This window comes from Leptodactylus fuscus, chromosome 1, assembly GCF_031893055.1.
Source record: "Leptodactylus fuscus isolate aLepFus1 chromosome 1, aLepFus1.hap2, whole genome shotgun sequence".
NCBI lineage: Eukaryota > Metazoa > Chordata > Amphibia > Anura > Leptodactylidae > Leptodactylus > Leptodactylus fuscus.
In genome coordinates this window covers 354,072,597-354,090,305 of record NC_134265.1, presented here as the reverse complement: position 1 = coordinate 354,090,305, position 17,709 = coordinate 354,072,597, and the positions used below count along the sequence as shown (strand labels likewise).

The 17,709-nt window shown below is 43.5% G+C and overlaps 1 protein-coding gene across 1 annotated transcript; it reads left to right on the top strand.

Annotated features, from left to right (window-relative positions):
* Positions 1–620: 620 nt before the first annotated feature.
* On the top strand, positions 621–16,357 carry LOC142184157 (vomeronasal type-2 receptor 26-like). The gene is made up of 7 exons (XM_075258928.1): positions 621–636; positions 1,209–1,545; positions 2,061–2,352; positions 4,014–4,802; positions 8,961–9,188; positions 11,143–11,266; positions 15,459–16,357. Exons 1-7 carry the CDS (start codon positions 621–623, stop codon positions 16,355–16,357), a joined length of 2,685 nt encoding a protein of 894 aa, XP_075115029.1.
* Positions 16,358–17,709: the final 1,352 nt, after the last annotated feature.

Genomic DNA, 17,709 nt, shown 5'->3' with positions numbered 1-17,709 from the left:
TCCCTGTTTTCCACCGTCCGGGGAAAGCTGGACTGATGTCCCTACAGTGTATAGCTCTGAGAAGAGCTGTTGTTTTTTTTCTTTAGTTCTTGCCTGCCTATCTGAAGCTAATCGCTATCTAGCCCTCAGCAGATATGTTTCTCTTCCTATGTCTGACTGCAAAAATGACGAATAGGGCGGCGGCCGTTCTTATAAATGGGAGGTCACCTGATTTCGGTAGCCAATGCGTTTTTTCAATTTTTTTCACTGCCTCCATTGTCGTAGTTCCTGTCCCACCTCCCCTGCACAGTTATTGGTGAAAAAAACGTGCCAGGGAAGGTAGGAGGGGATACAAATTTTTACTGCATTGCAGCCTTTTATTCGATTGTGAACGAATACATCGAACCCCATGATATCCGATCGAATACCTATTCGATCAAACGGTGTTCGTTCATCTCTAGTTTCAACCTGAAACTAATCTTTGGGCCAAACTATCCGACCCTGAAAGAAATCTTCAGAGATTCGCCCATTTCTAGTATTGACCAAATACTCACTGCGCAATTGCGGCTTAATAACAACTTGGTCCTATCAGACCTTAAAAGAAGGGACTGAAAGAGAACCCAGATGGAGAACCAGACAACATGAGGATGCCCAGACGTGAGAGAAGGTGAAAATCACTCTTCTGTTATGTTATCGCACCTCCCCTGGGACTTGAACTATTCAACTCTGGGGTCCAAAGAGACCCCAAAGGACAATAGTGTCACTTCCAGTTATAGACAAACTTATTGCAACCTGAAACTAATCTTTAGGCCAAACTATCCAAACCCATCTCCAGTATTGAACAAATACTCACTGTGTGATAGCGGCCTAAGTGCAACTTGCTCCTACCAGCCTTAACTGGTTGTCTATCTGATGGGGATCAGTCTGTAGATGACCAGCTATTTACACTGACTGGTCAGTCTGCAACATGCCAATATCTACACCCTGATCATCATTATGGACAGGACCTCTTTTGACTCGTCACAAAACGATATTGTGTTTAGAAAAGCTGCTTAAACCACGATACAGATATCTTGACGTGTCTACAACTTGAGTTCTAATAGAGCAAAGAGTTAACCTAAGTCAAATGAATAAAACTAGCAGACAAATTTAGAGCATTGAATATAGATGTTATTCTGAGGTTATTATCCCAGCTGCTCTCCAGTATTCTCCTGCTGCTTCTATTTCAGTCTTGGATAAGCCTTATAAACTAAGTCTTGTCTGTCATCTTCCCCTGTGCTGGGGTTCTGCAGAGTTGTCGGTGATCGCACTGGTCTGGGTCATGGATTGGTCTCCTGTGCACTCAGCCTCGTACCTCTTCCTGGTCTTGGTCCCTGTTACATCCTATGGCAAGGTAGTGGAGAATGTATCCCCAAATTGTAGACTCATTCCAATAACACCAGTGTTTCAGTATGAATATTATCAGGAAGGAGACATCATCATTGGGGGTCTGGTATCTGCTCATGATAGAACTGTGGAACATAAAACTGTTGATGGTGTGGCCATATTATATAATATCTGTGCATTGTAAGTATTGATGGTCTGTATTGAGCTCATACATCTGTCATGCCATATTTTCTGTTCCCCTTTAGTAAATGTGTATCAAGGACCTTATACAGTCTATTGGTGCCCCTGTACATGGTGGGATTGCTGTGCCAAGCCAACTATTGTCCCTTTGTTTTCTCACCTCTGTATTGATCTTTGAGTCTGTTACTTGAATTTTCCCATTATACAGGCTTTTCCTCTGACACGAGCAAGAGGCACGATCGCGAGCCCGAAAACCATGACCTTCTGGAAAATATCAGAGACTCACTTTGAGAATGTAAACCCTTATAGTGTCCATACTGTACCAGGAGATGTGTCCCCAGTCCCACTGACTGCACAAGAACCACTTTATTATTTTAGGGATTTTGCTTAGTATGAAATCTAATATTGTCAGAGATGGATGACAACAAGAAGAATCGCTCTGCACAGTAAACTTGGCTGTTTCCATAAACCCAAAGATAATCTGGATTTAACTGTCAGAAGTCTTTATTTTACAGTCTTGATCTTGATGACTACAAAGCCATCCTGGCATTCATCTTTGCCATTGAAGAGATTAACCAAGATCCCGACCTCCTGCCCAATATTACCCTGGGTTATCACATATTTGATACATGTGCAGATCCCAAAAAAACCTTATACTACACCTTCCGAATACTGTCTGGAAAAGAGAAGGATGCTCCTAATTATTCCTGTATGGCACAGGGGGAAGTGGCAGCTTTTGTAGGAGACTCGGGGTTTCCTACAACTCACGCCATGGCTCAGTTACTCAATCTATATAAATACACACAGGTAAGGAGTTCTCCATAGCAATGTATCTTTTAGGATGATCTATTTATGCAAAGAAGAACAGTATATGTTACATATTCATGATATATATGTAGTGTATGGAACCTACTGCACCTACTGAAAGCCAAATGTTGACAACCAAATGCTTTAGCTTACACTAGGTTCCCATAATGGACATGAATAAAATTGACTATAATGTCATCCATCGGGTTTCCATTGTCTGTAACCGAAATGGCCGGACAAAAAAGTCAGAATTACAGGATTTTGTCATCCGGCGATCTTTGGTGGATACTGTGATGGAAACTGCAAATGGAAACTCTGACACAGATGGGAACCCAGCCTTAGATGTCGAGTGCTTAGCAGAGAAGGATCAGATAACCTCACGGGTCTGGCAGTCTCACTTATATTGCCTTGTTCATAGTCCTCATGGTAGGAGACAGTGAGGGACCAGAGCCATCATCAGGGAGGTACTGAAAGTAATTCTGTCAGGGGTCTCAATGTAAAATGTAAAAGGGCTCAGCATATTCCACTGGGGTCTTCTTCATTCACCACTTCATGACATGTAGGTTTTTTGCTGTTCACTTGAAAAGTCAGACATCTTTGGGAACGGACACTTAAGGACACCCACGGACAGTAAAAGAATGCACCTGATGTCCATTTAAATCAATGCAAAATGTCATGGACACAGCTAGTGTCCGCTGCTAATATCTGCACAAGATTTTGCATGGACATTAGCAGCGGACACTAGCTGTCGGACTTAGCTTTGAATAGAGTTTGTAGACCATTGATGGTATATTTTCAACAACCCATTGGAAAGGTTGGAAAGGGTTGCAAAGGTAGGAAATAGTAGTTCTTGTCAAATGTAGCCAGTAAACACTCGCCTCCTGAGTTGGTGCTCCTGATGGTGGTGGTGGTAGATCCTCCGCAGCACACCCAGTTGTGGTAGTATTTGGCCTCATTGAGCCAGGTGATGGTGGTTATAAAGGACCTTGGTATAAAGTGCAGGAATTGATTATGGAGACAGTGGTTGCAGTTGAACAACAGGTGCGACAACAAATCAATCATAGCAGTGCATTGAGTGTTCCATTGTTGAATGGGATGAGCCAGGTAACTATTCCTAGCCAGTAGTCCAACATACCTCACTAGTGTCAGATAGCGCCAACGTCTTTGCTATGGTTGCTCTCTCGATGGAGCTCTATTCAGTATGGCCCAGCTTAATCTGTGAAGAGCAAGGTCTAAAGTATGAGGCTCAGCAAAACCTCAAATTCTGCTCCACGCTGGCTCATTCTGTTGGTCTCCTCTTTGTAGACTGACAGCGTACACCTCTTCTATGTCCCAGGACTGCGGTAATAATAGGATAGGCAAGACTCTTTTATATCTCCAAGCACATCTGCTCTATTTGGATGTTAACTGAAGACTCCTTATGAGGTGACTAAAAGTCTTCTCCCCTTATCTCAGTCACCATGGGATGGACTGGACCATGGCTCTCTCAAAAGTAGGGATGTTCCTCCGTCTCCAGTGGAACAGCCCTAACAGGAATATACGCATGAAAACACATAAAAGTATATACAAGTGGCACAGACATAATGCAATATGGTGGGAACAACTAAATATCTTTTTAGATAACCATTTAGTGACCTTTCAATTATATTCTGTTTCTGTAGATCAATTATGAGATTACCAACCCTCTTTTTAACGATAAAGAATTGTATCCAACATTTTATCGGGTTGTTCCAGATGACTGGGACAGATACAGAGCCATTATTCAGTGTCTGAAATACTTAGACTGGAATTGGATTGGGATAATTACACCAAATGATGAGAGCGGAGAGATAGAATATAAAGTGCTGAGGACAATGATGGCCCAGCATAAGATCTGTGTTGAGTTTGTCATTGAACTGACCAGTGATTGGAACCATAACAAAAAGATAATGGCTAATATAGGCAATTATACAACGCGGGCCCTTCTCATATGTGGCTTATTTACAGCTTGGTACATTGAATTTTTTGATGATAATGAAGTTATTCTAAAAGAATTTACTCTTATTCTACATGAGTCCTGGCTGAATGTCAAGTATTTGGATCCACCCTTTTTTCCGATAGTCAACGGCAGCTTAATTTTTATGTTACCCAAGAAAAACATTCCAAACATCAGCACGATTATTAATGAAGTCAACCTGCCAAAACGTCCAGTGGACCCTTTGCTGCAAGATCTCTGGCTCCATTATTTTCACTGTCTCTGCCTAGATGAACACAAAAATATTTTGTTGCAATTCATCTTTAACTTTTTGGGTGATAACTGCACTAAGACGCATCGCCTACCTGAATCATTTCACGGCATAAAAGACACAAAGACCTATTATACATACACCGTAGCGTATGTTTTGGCCCATGCCATACACACGATGAACCTAAGAATCGACCAGACAAGATCATACAAGTTAGGACCAAAAGTAAGTGCTCAATAGATATGTGTAAAGGTGCATGCAGAGGAGCCTTGGGATTGGTCCAACAACATCCAATTTTTTAATATAAATTTATTATTTTGAATTTTTTTTTTAATAATTGTTCTAATTTCTTTTCACAATTATTCATATTTTTATACATTCTGACTTATGTAGCCATAATAGAAAAATAAAATATTTCCCCAGAAATCTGTCAGGCAATGCTAAGTGTTGTAATTGTATTACTGCGGTAGATAGATGTGAGCCCAGTGTTAGGATTGTGCAGTAACTGCGGCCATGATCTGGGCGTCGCTGTCTGTTCCTCTGCACAGTCCAGGGTTGCAGGGGTTAACCTGCCTTGCAACAGCCGGGTGTGGTCGAGTCTTTGATGGACTGGTGTGTCGACCAATGGACGCTCGGATTGGGCAGCTGGGCTATTTGCTGGTGGCCGAACCTTGCCTATATAAGGGGGCTGGTCTGGACGCCCGGCGTTCTATGATCACATTCTGAAACCTGAAAGTGTGTGTGTGTGTGTGTGTGTGTGTGTGTGTGCGCGCGCGCGCGTGCGTGTTGCCCTAGCTAGTAATTTACCCCTGAGGTAGCAATGCCACTGTTAGTCAGGCAGCATTCTGCCTTGTATGTGTGTGGTAGAACTCAGTAGGTTCAGCTAGCAATACTTCTCAGACAGGGTGACTGGGAGTGGGCTTGGCAGTAGTTGCCTGGGTGGAACAACTACACACAGGGTTTACTTGGTCTCTGGCTTGTCCTGGAGTTCTGGCTAGCCAGTTTGTTTATTTGGGCGGCTGCTCTGACTGCACAGGACTCTGTGATTGGTAACAGAGCAAACCTGGTAGTTTAATTTAGCTGGCAGTGACATCAACTGTCAGACACTGTTCACACCAGGTTTTTAGCAGTCAGTAGCCCAGAGGGCTCCGCAGGGTTTTTCAGTTGTTTAGTTTTTTTTTTATAAATCCTGCTGACCTTAACACCCAGTTACATTTAGTCATATCCTGTGTGAGAGAGTGAAGGGTGTGGTCTGGGAAAACAGGTATATTCAAGCTAGGCACCTAAATGGTGTTTGGTAAAGACCCACACCAGGGAGGTCAGCTGACTAATCAAGGCCTGATAATAGTCTGTGTGTGAGGACTAGGAGTGTGGCACCACACAGACAGAGCTGACCTGTCCAGACCAAATCTACAGAGCAGGTACTGTGCCACCCGTTGTTGTGGCCAAGGTGGGAGTCTGGTAGCCAGGCTCCTGTATAGTCAGGGAAAAGTTCCTTATGTTTAAGTGAGTTCTCAGCCGATAAGTTTTTTTTTTTTTTTTTTGGTTATTTTGTGCCTTTGCAAAGGCAGTGAATGCACTACAAGTGAATAAAGCCTGAACTTGTGTGCAATTCAGTGTCTGTGTCCCTGTTTCCTGCACTGCTACAAGCATCTACCTGAGCAATTCCCCACACCTGATTTATTCTTGAAATTATACCCTGATACACTATAGTCCTAGCTCCAATTATAAACATAGTCCATAAGCCATAGTCCGAGTTACTGTACTAGGTGGTGATGGTGGTGACCAGGACTGAAGAAGGGCACTCTAGTACTTGAAACATTGTATTCGACACTGACCTCAGTGAACAGTAAATTGAAAGCAATTTTCATTATTTTCTTTAAGATATGTCATGTTAAATATATTGACAAAGTTGAGTGCACTTTCAGTTTTGGTAATATCTGTCCTGGATCCAAAGATATGGATTCCATGAGTTTCGGCTACTGTTATCACTGCACTGTCAGAGGGGCCGGCCTTATAGTTGAGTGATGGAGAATGCCCCCTTCACAGTACAAGACTGTGCATGTGTACTATATTAGTCCATAAGGCCTGTGATCGAGCATCAGCAGTCACTTGGGCTGCTCCAATGACAGGTCTTAAGAGACCTGAAAAAGTAATTGAGGAACCACTGGATGTTACATGGATGTCTAGGCAGTGAAGTGAGACAAGGTTGTATTTTTACTCACCATCCCTGGGCCTCCACTTATCATTCTCTGAGAACTCAGGAGACTCCACTTTGTGATGAAAACGTTTGGCATAAAAGAACAACAGAACTGAACCTAACAAATATTCATCAAAACAAGTCTTGTAAGATTTGCCCATCTCTATCTACAACTTGTCTTCTCCATATATTTCTGACCAAATCTCCCGCTACCCATATAAGTCCTCTGCGATTATTACATGACTTCTTTCTTCACATAGCTCCGATCCACTCTCAGATTTTTGTCTACCATAGTTACATAGATAGTTACATAGTAGATGATGTTGGATAAAGACATTAGTCCATCAAGTCCAACCTATATCCCTACAGTCCCAGGGGAAGGCAAAAAAAAAAACAAAAACATGAGGCTCATGCCAATTGCCCTACTTCAGGGGAGAAAATTCCTTCCCGACTCCAAATCTGGCAGTCAGTATAAAACCCTGGATCAATGTGTCCTTAAAATCTAGAGACCATAACCCATTATATTTTTCTCTTCATGATACCATGATACATAAAACTGTTCTGCACAAACACAACCTTCAACATCAACCTAAAAACCCACCTCTTCCCAAAAGCCTACCAGCTTACTGCACCTTACCCCTTCACATGTAGATTGTAAGCCCTCGCAGGCGGGACCCTCTTTCCCATTGTGACAGCCCTTTCTATAGCTAGTTTATTGTACTTGTTCTTGTATTAGGAATAAATGCAGCACTGTGGAAATAATAATAATAATAATAATAATAATAATAATAATAATAATAATAATTAGAGATGAGCGAACACCGTTCAATCGAATACATATTCGATCGAATATCAGGCCATTCGTGGTATTCGATTACAATTGAATACCACGAGGCAAACGCAGTAAAAATTCATATCCCCTCCCACCTTCCCTGGCGCGTTTTTTGCACCAATAACTGTGCAGGGGAGGTGGGACAGGAACTACGACAATGGAGGCATCGAAAAAAAAAAATCGGAAAAAGGAATTGGTGGCCGAAATCAGGTGACCTCCACTTTAGATGAATGGTGGATTTAACATTTGATTAATTTGAGACTGTGAACTATGTGATTGTGAGACAGGGACAGATGTACTGGCAGGGATAGCTAGAGATTACCTTTATTTAGGGGGGAATGTTACTCACACAGCTCTTTGGGGCTCTATCTGGTCGGGATCCCTGTCAGCTTGTGATGTGTGCGAGCTGACTTTTACCCATAGGAATGCATTGACCCAGCAAGCCTTTTTCAAATTGATGTTAAATGTATAGACATAGGATGTCAGCCTTTATAATTGTGTAGTTGTTTGATAAATGTTTTTAGTAGACACTATTTATTTATCTATGGATTTGATTAACTATTTATTTTCCAAGCTACCAGCTTCAAATACTGGAGATAGGTATTTAATACATATAATTTCATATTCTGGTCTGACATATCATGTTCGGATTACTGTGTATATTTATTTATTTATGTTGCAGTGATTTTGAATATGCTGAATTATAGTTTTGCTGTCTTCCCATCTGTATGCATATCATTAACTTAATGACCTTCCTGTCAGTCGGGAGGGGTCGGGCAGTCAGTGTTTTTATCCTTTATATTGGTGTACATGTAGATGGTTTTTATGCCATGAATAAGGAGCCAATGCTCCGAAACGCGTAGGCTTTGGTCTACCGACCCCACTGCCACTAATGTAATTTTAACCAGCTGTATGCTAAAAAATAATGAAAGCTAAGTTTTATTAAGAACAACTTCGGAGTCTGTACTCGTGCTGGGAGACACCATTTGCAGGAATGCATTGACCAGCATTGATTGGCCAGTGTACAGCATTCAGCCAATCAACGCTGGTTCTGCTGGAGGAGGCGGAGTCTAAGATCCGTCCACAGCAGTTTCCATTGTGGTCCGATCTCAGATGTAGCAGTACTGACACAGCACTGCTGCACGGTGAAGCGGCAGAGCTCAGCACACACAGAGATGCAGCAGAGCTGAATGTGCAGCAGGTTCAACGCAAACTCAGCACTGCTACATAATAATTATTAATAATAATTAGGGGATCAATACTTTGCGCCACATAGTGTAGGTTCAGCAGAAATCCTGTAAGCTGTAGTTGTTACCCCCTGTAAAACTCTTAGGGTTTATTTTTCCTACAGATAAATAACTACTTGAAGAAAGTGCATTACACCGATCACAACGGAGAAGACATTTTCTTCAATGAGAAAGGACAGCTGTCTTCTCCGTGGCTGGTAGCAAACTGGGTGATTCTTAAAAATGGAAGCGACTATGACTTTGTCATAAAACCTCTGGCCTCCTTTGAGAGAACCATGATGGACAAGTTGCCTAATATCAATGAGGAAGAAATCATATGGAAAAATGGCTCAGTAAGATTTGGGAATTATGATAGATGTAAAGAGTAATGATGTGGTGTACTTGATATGGCATATCATAGTATATACTTGTATTATGGTCGGTACTATTCCGTTATCGGGCCAGCAGCAGCGCATTTCAGCACCAGCTTTCGGGACAGCAGTTCAGTTCAGCAGCGGGAATTACAATGACATCCGAGGACTGCTGGCCCGATGCTTGTGCCCAGTAGCCAGTACATCAATGACCCCCCCTCCATCTCCTCCTCCTTCCAGTGCTGCCCCCCAGCTCTCCTTACATCTACCCCGTACCCTCTCCCCGCCACATGACTAAGCCGATGCTGGCCCGATGATAGAGGCCGTGCTTGTGTGTAGTAGGCAGTACATCGATCGATGCCCTCATCCTCCTCTTCCTTCCAGTGCTGCCCCCCAGCTCTTCTTACATCTGCCCCATACCCTCTCCCTGTAATAGGCCTCACCGTAAATCTTGAGCAATGAATGCTACTAGATAGCCGCCGGACGCTGCAGAAAGTTTGTCCCTCCGGCTCGCTGTAGCTCACCGTTCCTATAGTCGGCGTGTTTCTTGTCAGGGCCTGGATTGAGCCCCGGTGTCTTTCCTTTCGGTCTCGGTACTAGCGCTGAGGTGAGGCCTAGTCGTGTGGCGGGGAGAGGGTACGGGGAAGATGTAAGGAGAGCTGGGGGGCAGCACTGGCAGGAGGAGAAGGATGGGGGAGGGGGGTCATCGATGTACTGGTTACTGGGCACAAGCATCGGGCCAGCAGTCCTCGGATGTCATTGTAATTCCCGCTGCTGAACTGCTGTCCCGAAAGCTGCTGCTGAACTGCGCTGCTGCTGGCCCGATAACGGAATAGTACCTTATGGTCATATATGGAGGTGTAATAATTACTACTAGTGACAATGATAAGCAGGCTTATACAGCTAGCCCCGCCCTCTGCAGTCACATGTTCTTCTCGCTATGCCCTGAGGGGCTGCTCTGAATGTATTGCTTGATATGTCCATCAGACGGGAAGTCATTATAAGATGGAGTAGAATTTCCTTGGGCAAATGTATTCATTGTGTTTTTATCTCTTATCTCTTTTTCACTATTTTCTTATTTTCCCCTCCCTTCTCTTTCTATTCTCCTTAATTCATTGCATTCCCCTTAAAGGGGTTGTCCAAGGTTAATTTTTTAAGACTTATTCTTAGGATAGGCCTTACATATCTGCTTGGTGGTGGCTGACAGGCGGCCCCTGAGCTGATAAATCGTACGGAGCTAATTCCTGCAATTAGGATATGCTATAAAAAAGCGAATCCTGGACAACTCCGTTAATTCCTGCTTTTCCTCATCTTTTGTTTTCTATTTCTTCTCCATGTTTTCTATTGTAATGTTTTTTTGGCCATGACATACAGTCTACGTGTCAGCCATTCCGCCATGGCTCCTGTGAACTGAATGTATAACATCACACTCATTTATTGTGCTCTGAGCCTCAGACTTCCCTTGTCTCCGTCTCACATTCACCCACATAGGAGACAGATAACACATCCATTTATACTGAGCAGGTATCCCTAAAAACATTAATTCCTGACAAATTAACTCATATAATAGTTACACATCCTATACAATTACCTTACACCCAATTTTGTTAAGAACACTCTAACCATTCAGGAACACAATGCAATGCAATATGGCAACCTGCCAGCAAATCTCTTCACAACACAACTACTAAGCACTGCAAAATATTGTTGTGTTGAAAAACTGGTGATCTTATGACTCACAGATCTGGACACGTCCATCCAAGTGCAAAGATAAGGGAAGAGGCATCTGTATAGGAATTTATAGAAAATAACCCATCAAGGGCTAAGACACAGTCATGATTATGATGGGACTCCTACTACCAGACAGCTCCACAATTGGTTGATTTGTCCTTGTCATGTCTAACATATGATATTTTGTATTTTACTCATGTTCAAGAAGCCACAATCCCGCTGCAATGATAAATGTTCTCCGGGATACAGGAAAGCCCCTAATGGAGGATATCATGTCTGCTGCTATGACTGTGTCCCGTGTTCTGAGGGGGAGTTCTCCAATATAACAGGTAGGAGTATATAACAAGTATGTGTATACTGTACTGTACACAAACCAGACAGGGGTAAGAGTGGTGGGGACAATCTAGATCAGATCTGGGTAATGTATGGCCCGTGGGCCATATCCGGCCCTCTGACTGAGTCCAGCCCGCATAGCTTGATTAGGGAGGCGTGTCTTGGGAGGCGTGTCTTAGTGCCGGTAGGAGAGTGCAAGCAGATGGAGACATGTGGTGTGTGTCCTAAGGTACTGAGAGGGGAATGTGAGATGCAGGGTGGAGAGTGTGTGTGTGTCTGCATCTCTGTGTGTGTCTCAGTAACCTAGGAACAGAGATGGAAGGGGAATGTTATACTGGGGCAGAAATGGAGGGGGAATGTTATTCTGGGGCAGAGATGAAGGGGGAACATGAAACTGGGGGCAGATGGAGGGGGGCCATGAAATGGGGCAGATGAAGGGGGATATGAAACTGGGGGTGAAATGGAGGGGGGAACATGAAACTGGGGGTACATGAAGGAGGCACTTAAACCAGGGGGAACTTAAAACTGGGGACAACTGGAGGGGGCATTAAACCATGAAGGTAGCTGGAGGGGGACCTGTCTGCCTCTAGTTGCCCCCAGTTTAATGTCACCCTCCAGCTACCCCTACAGTTTAATGTCCCTCTCCAGCTGTCCGAGTTTAATGTCCCTCTCTAGTTTCCACTAGTTTAAACTGGGGCACCAGGAGGGGACCTAATACTGTGGGACATTTGGAGGGGAACATTATAATGTGGGGGCATATAATGTACAGGTGACTGTAGGTGGATTATACTGTGTGGGGGCACATGAAAAGATGATTGAGAATGGGCGGAGTCAACGTAGAGGTGGGTGGAGCTAAATTTGCGCTATGCGCATGGCCCTCTAGAATAATTTCAATTTCTTATGCGGCCCTATGGGGAAATTATTTGCCCAACATTAGACATTATTAGACATGTGGTCCCAGGTGTTCGTAGAGTCCAGGCAGGTAAGAGGTTTAGACAAGAAATAAAGAAGATTAGAAAGCAATTGCTACGCACAAGGTGCGGTGGAACCTCCAAGTCCAAGTTTATATTTTAATTTTTTACTCTCCACTTTCCAATAACTTTTTTTTTTTATTTTTCCATTCATGGAGCAACATGAGGGATTAAAGTGCAACTCCGATTTTTTGTTTTTCACTATTGTGTTGGGAGATGTTTGGTGACCATTTTGTAATAAACCTTATTAATGAACTTACAGCCTGTTTAAAAAATAAATAAATAACATCTCTCGATAAAACCTTCTAACTGAGCTGTTACTAAGGAAATTCCGCACATAAGTATGCAAATTGTGCAAAGAAAACCAAGTTTAAAATGGTGTAATGAATTTACACCAATTTTCTTTGCGTGCCATCAATTTCCGTTGTGTGCCACATATTTGTCTCCTCAATAAGAGAGGGATGATTTGCGTCTGCTTATGTTGTGCCAAAAATTGCAGGGTTTCTGATGTGTGTGCCAAACATTTGTTCCTTACAGCCTGCGATGTAAGTTGTCTACAGATTTTGTTTGCAGATTTTAACCCAAATATAAGTCTTATGCTGAAGACTATTTTACGGTATGTTCACACAGCGGATTCTGCATCTGAACATATCGCGTGAGTAGCCGTGACGGAATGCCGTGCATCAGCATCCCGTCGTGGCATTGCTCTCCGAATTAGGCCAGAATGAATTGGCTTAATCGGGAGGAAGTCTCGCGTCTACTAGCTAGTGGAAAAAAGAAGCGAGCAGCTCTCATTAAAGTCAATGGGAACCGTATTGGCAGGCGGATTTTTAGGCGGATTCCATTTCAAAATCTGCTGCCAAAAAAACTCCATGTGAACTATTCATTAGTCAGATAGTATTTGAGTCAGAATTTTGGAGGTTTTTTGAAACACTCCATATCTATGAAGGACCGTGCAACTGATTCATAAATATGTCTTAGACTACTATGTAAGACAATGAATTGGCACAGACTACAGGGAAGCAGTGACAGCACATCTGAATTTGTTTTGTTTTGTTTTTTTAAATGTGGATTGTGAGCCCCACATAGAGCTCACAATGTACATTTTGCCCTATCAGTATGTCTTTTTTGGAATATGGGATGGAAATCCATGCAAACATGGGGAGAACATACAAACTCCTTGCAGATGGTTTTTTGCCCTTGGCGGGATTTGAACACCAGGACTCCAGCGCTGCAAGGCTGCAGTGCTAACCACTGAGCCACCGTGTGGCCCCCACATCTGAATTTGTTTGTGTTTAAAAATGTGCACTCCTGTACGAAAATGCTTAAAAAAATGAGTTTTGAAATCAAATGGTGACCTGGCTAGTCAGACAGTAATCTGAGGCAGTCACAATGCATCTGAAACTAAATCTCTCCAAGACTGAACTACTACTGATATATCCATTGCAGTCTCAGGCCTTACTATAACTCCTAGGCAGCAGGCCCGCTGCCTCGGGGTCATGTTTGACGCAGACCTTTCCTTCACCCCTCATATTGAATCACTCGCACGTTCATGTCACCTCCACGTCAAAAACATCTCCAGAATACTCCCTTTCCTCACCAGAGATACACTAAAGACACTTATTGTCTCTCTGATTCATTCCCGCCTTGACTACTGTAACTCCTTACTAATCGGTCTTCCCCTTACTAAACTCTCCCCTCTACAATCTATTCTGAATGCAGCAGCCAGGCTCATCTATCAAGCTAGATGCTACAGCGATGCCTCTGATCTGTGCCAGTCGCTACATTGGCTGCCTATTCAATATAGAATAAAATATAAAGTTATCCCCCTCTCCCACAAGGCTCTCCATAATGCCGCACCTCCATACTTTTCTGTCTACCGCCCAACCCGTGCTCTCCGTTCACTCAATGACCTAACACTTACATCCTCTATTATCAGAACCTCCCACGCTCGTATACAAGACTTCTCCCGAGCTGCACCACTTCTCTGGAATGCTCTACCCCGGACAATCAGATTAACTCACAATTTCTACAGTTTCAAGCGCAAACTAAAGACACATCTTTTCAGACAGGCCGATCACAATGTCTAACGTAAACCCTTACGTACTATAATTAGAATCCCCAAAATTTAACCCTCCTCTGTCCCCGCTCCCACATTTCCCCACATGATATGATGCCATTTCAGGCTAACTTTAGATGTCCAAGCTCCATCCAAATGTTACAGGACACCACTAGTGATGGCTCATAAAGTTTAATTTGTGTAATGACAGTCACCTCTTTTACAAAAGTGTCTGACCTCTGCATAAGCAATGCCGCCCCTGCTACCTCTTGTGTCACCCCCTCTACCTCATAGATTGTAAGCTCTTGTGAGCAGGGCCCTCAGCCCCATTGTGTGAAATGGCTTTTTTTGTAATGTATCTTTCGGGCTGTATTTGAACCCTACGAATTGTACAGCGCTGCAGAATATGTTGGCGCTATATAAATAAAATGTATTATTATTATTATTATTATTATTATTATTATTATTATTACAGCTCAGTCTCTCGCCCCTTGTTATACATGTGAGCTGCCATTTTGCTGGATAGTTTGAGATAAAGTTTCAAGTCTCAAAGATTTGGTTTTCCAAAAGTCATGTTAAGGCCGGGTTCACACGGAGTTACGTGCCACGAGATTTGGCACGTAGACGCCGCGTGACCCTTTGCGTGCCGTACACGCTCCCATTCATTTCAATGGGAGCGGGGAGCGTATGCGCCGCGCTAGTTTGCGGCCGTGCATTTATTCACGGCCGCAAACTAGCGCGGCGCATACGCTCCCCGCTCCCATTGAAATGAATGGGAGCGTGTACGGCACGCAAAGGGTCACGCGGCGTCTACGTGCCAAATCTCGCGGCACGTAACTCCGTGTGAACCCGGCCTAAATCTGGTTTATTACAAATCAGTGTGCCCATTTCTACTGACCAGTGTGGAAAGAGATGCTTCATCGCCATGTCACCTCATATAGATATTTTCAGCCCAGATAGCCAAAGTGATGTAAACTATAGATCAGACCATATCACTAATATTTTCTAACTACAGTACATTCTCTGTTATAAGCCCATCATTATTTTCCATGATGATCCTTAGATAGTCTTAGTATTTGACTAGATAAACCAATTAGAAATGAAGTCTACACATGTCCATAATCCTACTAATACATTCATATTTCTTTTTCAATTTAGACAGTGAAACCTGCCGTCAATGTCCTGAAGATGAATGGCCTGATGAGGAAAAAGTGAACTGTATCCCTAAAACCTACGAGTTCCTGTCCTATGAGACAGATATACTGGTTGCAATATTTTCAGTAATGACTGTATTACTTTCCATTATCACATTATTCACATTAGGAAGTTTCATCCGTTACTGGGACACTCCCATCGTGAAGGCCAATAACCGGACTGTGAGTTTCATCCTCCTGGTCTCCATCTTTCTGAGCTTCTTCTGTGTCTTCTTGTTTCTTGGTTGTCCTATGGACATCACATGTTTGCTAAGACAAACATTATTTGGAATCTTCTTCTCCATCAGTGTTTCTTCAGTTCTTGGGAAGACTATCACAGTCTGCATTGCCTTCAAGGCCACCAAACCTGGCAGTTCCTGGGTGAAGTGGGTCTCCTTCAAAGTCTCTAATTATGTAGTGGTGACCTGTTCCTCAGTACAAATACTGCTTTGTGTTATGTGGTTGTTGGTGTCTCCTCCCTATGTAGAGTTTGACCATCACTCTTATCCTGGGAAGATCGTCATTCAGTGTAATGAGGGCTCAGATCTCTGGTTCTACTCCATGTTGGGTTATATGGGGCTCCTGGCCGCTGTCAGCTTTCTTCTGGCTTTCATGGTGAGGACATTACCGGACAGTTTTAATGAGGCCAAGTACATCACCTTCAGCATGCTGCTGTTCTGTAGTGTCTGGATGGCCATGATCCCGACCTATCTGAGCACCAGAGGGAAATCCATGGTGGCTGTGGAGATATTTGCCATATTGACCTCATGTGCTGGGGTACTTGGTTGTATCTTTGTTCCAAAGTTGTACATTATGGTTATAAGACCTGAGTTTAACACCAGGAAAATCATCCTGCAAAAATAAAGCTTTAAGTGTACAAAAGCAGAGGCATAACTTCCCAACAAGAATTATTTACCCCCCCCCCCCCCCCACACACACACACACACACACACACCTTTCTACATCTGACGTTTAGCTGCACTAAATTGTTTCTGAGCATTACAAACATTAGGTAATTCATTTTACTTTTGAGTACCACAAAAGAATTTATGCAAAATAGCAAGGAGAAATGTGAAATACAATAGTCAAATTTTATTAATAAGTGGGGAGTAGCGGAGAGAGACAAGAGAACCGGGAGAAGCAGAGAGAGGGGTGGGCTGCATAGCTGGAAATAACAGAGCGGCCAGGCCAAGGAGTTGTATGGGGGGAAGCGGGGTCGGAGGTGTATATTAGGAGAAAGTGTGGGTCAACAGTAGTTGCGTCAGTAAATATAGTCAAGTGGGCAGTGAGGGTGAATTTACTTGGCTATTGCTCAAAGAAGGTCTGTTTAATCGATAACCATGGTGTCCAAGTCTTGAGGAATGTAGGTCTGGATATGGTGCTCCAGTGAGGCAATTCTTCCATCCTACAGATGTTGTTGACCTTATTAACCCATTGAGAGAAGGATAGGGGGGGTGTGTGGAAGATCAACACATGGTGGGGATTAAGAGCCTAGTTGCCATCAGTAGATGGGTGGCCAGGTCTCCTCTGCATGGCTGGAAATTGGTGGGGGAAGCCACAGCAAGATGTGCTCAGGTGTTGAGGGAATAGTCTTGGAGCAGATCCTAGAGGTGGTGCCTAAAACCTTCCTCCAGAATGATGCGATCAGCAGACAGCACCACCAGATATGTAGGTAGCTACCCACTCACTTTTCGCAATGCCAACAGACCTCTGGAACTCAGGGATCAATGCCAGGTAGCCAAGCTGGAGTTTTATACCAGTGCGTTAATAGATTATACGGGTTCTCCTGCATTGGGACTCAGCAGGGAAAAAATGTGTGCACTAGTTAGTAGTTGATTCTTTTCTTGATGAGAAAAGGATCACTCCAGTTCCTCCACCTATCGCAGTAAAAACCTAGACGAGTCCTCAGAGGTCAGGGAAGATAGGGTGTGATGGTCCAATCTGTTCCAGAAGTTACATTGAGCATACCATGTGGGGTCAATCAGGTATGGCAACAGAGGTAGTGGTAGCGTAGGTCAAGCACCAGAAAGAAGGGGATGGGTTTTCTGGAGGGTGATGGTTTATACACCATGTAGTAGGGGGCTAGAATTTGGGAGGTGGGGTATCGCGCCTCAGAGTGCAAGCTTGTCTGGCAGAGTCAGGAGGGAGGTTTCTAATTGTGCAGTTAGGGAATCTGCAGGGTCCATTAGGATCCAGTGCTTTAGTTGATGGGCACT

What these genes read in the sequence shown, in the direction of transcription:
- LOC142184157 (XM_075258928.1), top strand. An exon ending in TTATATAATATCTGTGCATT is followed by an intron (nt 1,546 to 2,060) that starts GTAAGTATTGAT and finishes TTTATTTTACAG; the next exon opens with TCTTGATCTTGATGACTACA. An exon ending in ATCTATATAAATACACACAG is followed by an intron (nt 2,353 to 4,013) that starts GTAAGGAGTTCT and finishes CTGTTTCTGTAG; the next exon opens with ATCAATTATGAGATTACCAA.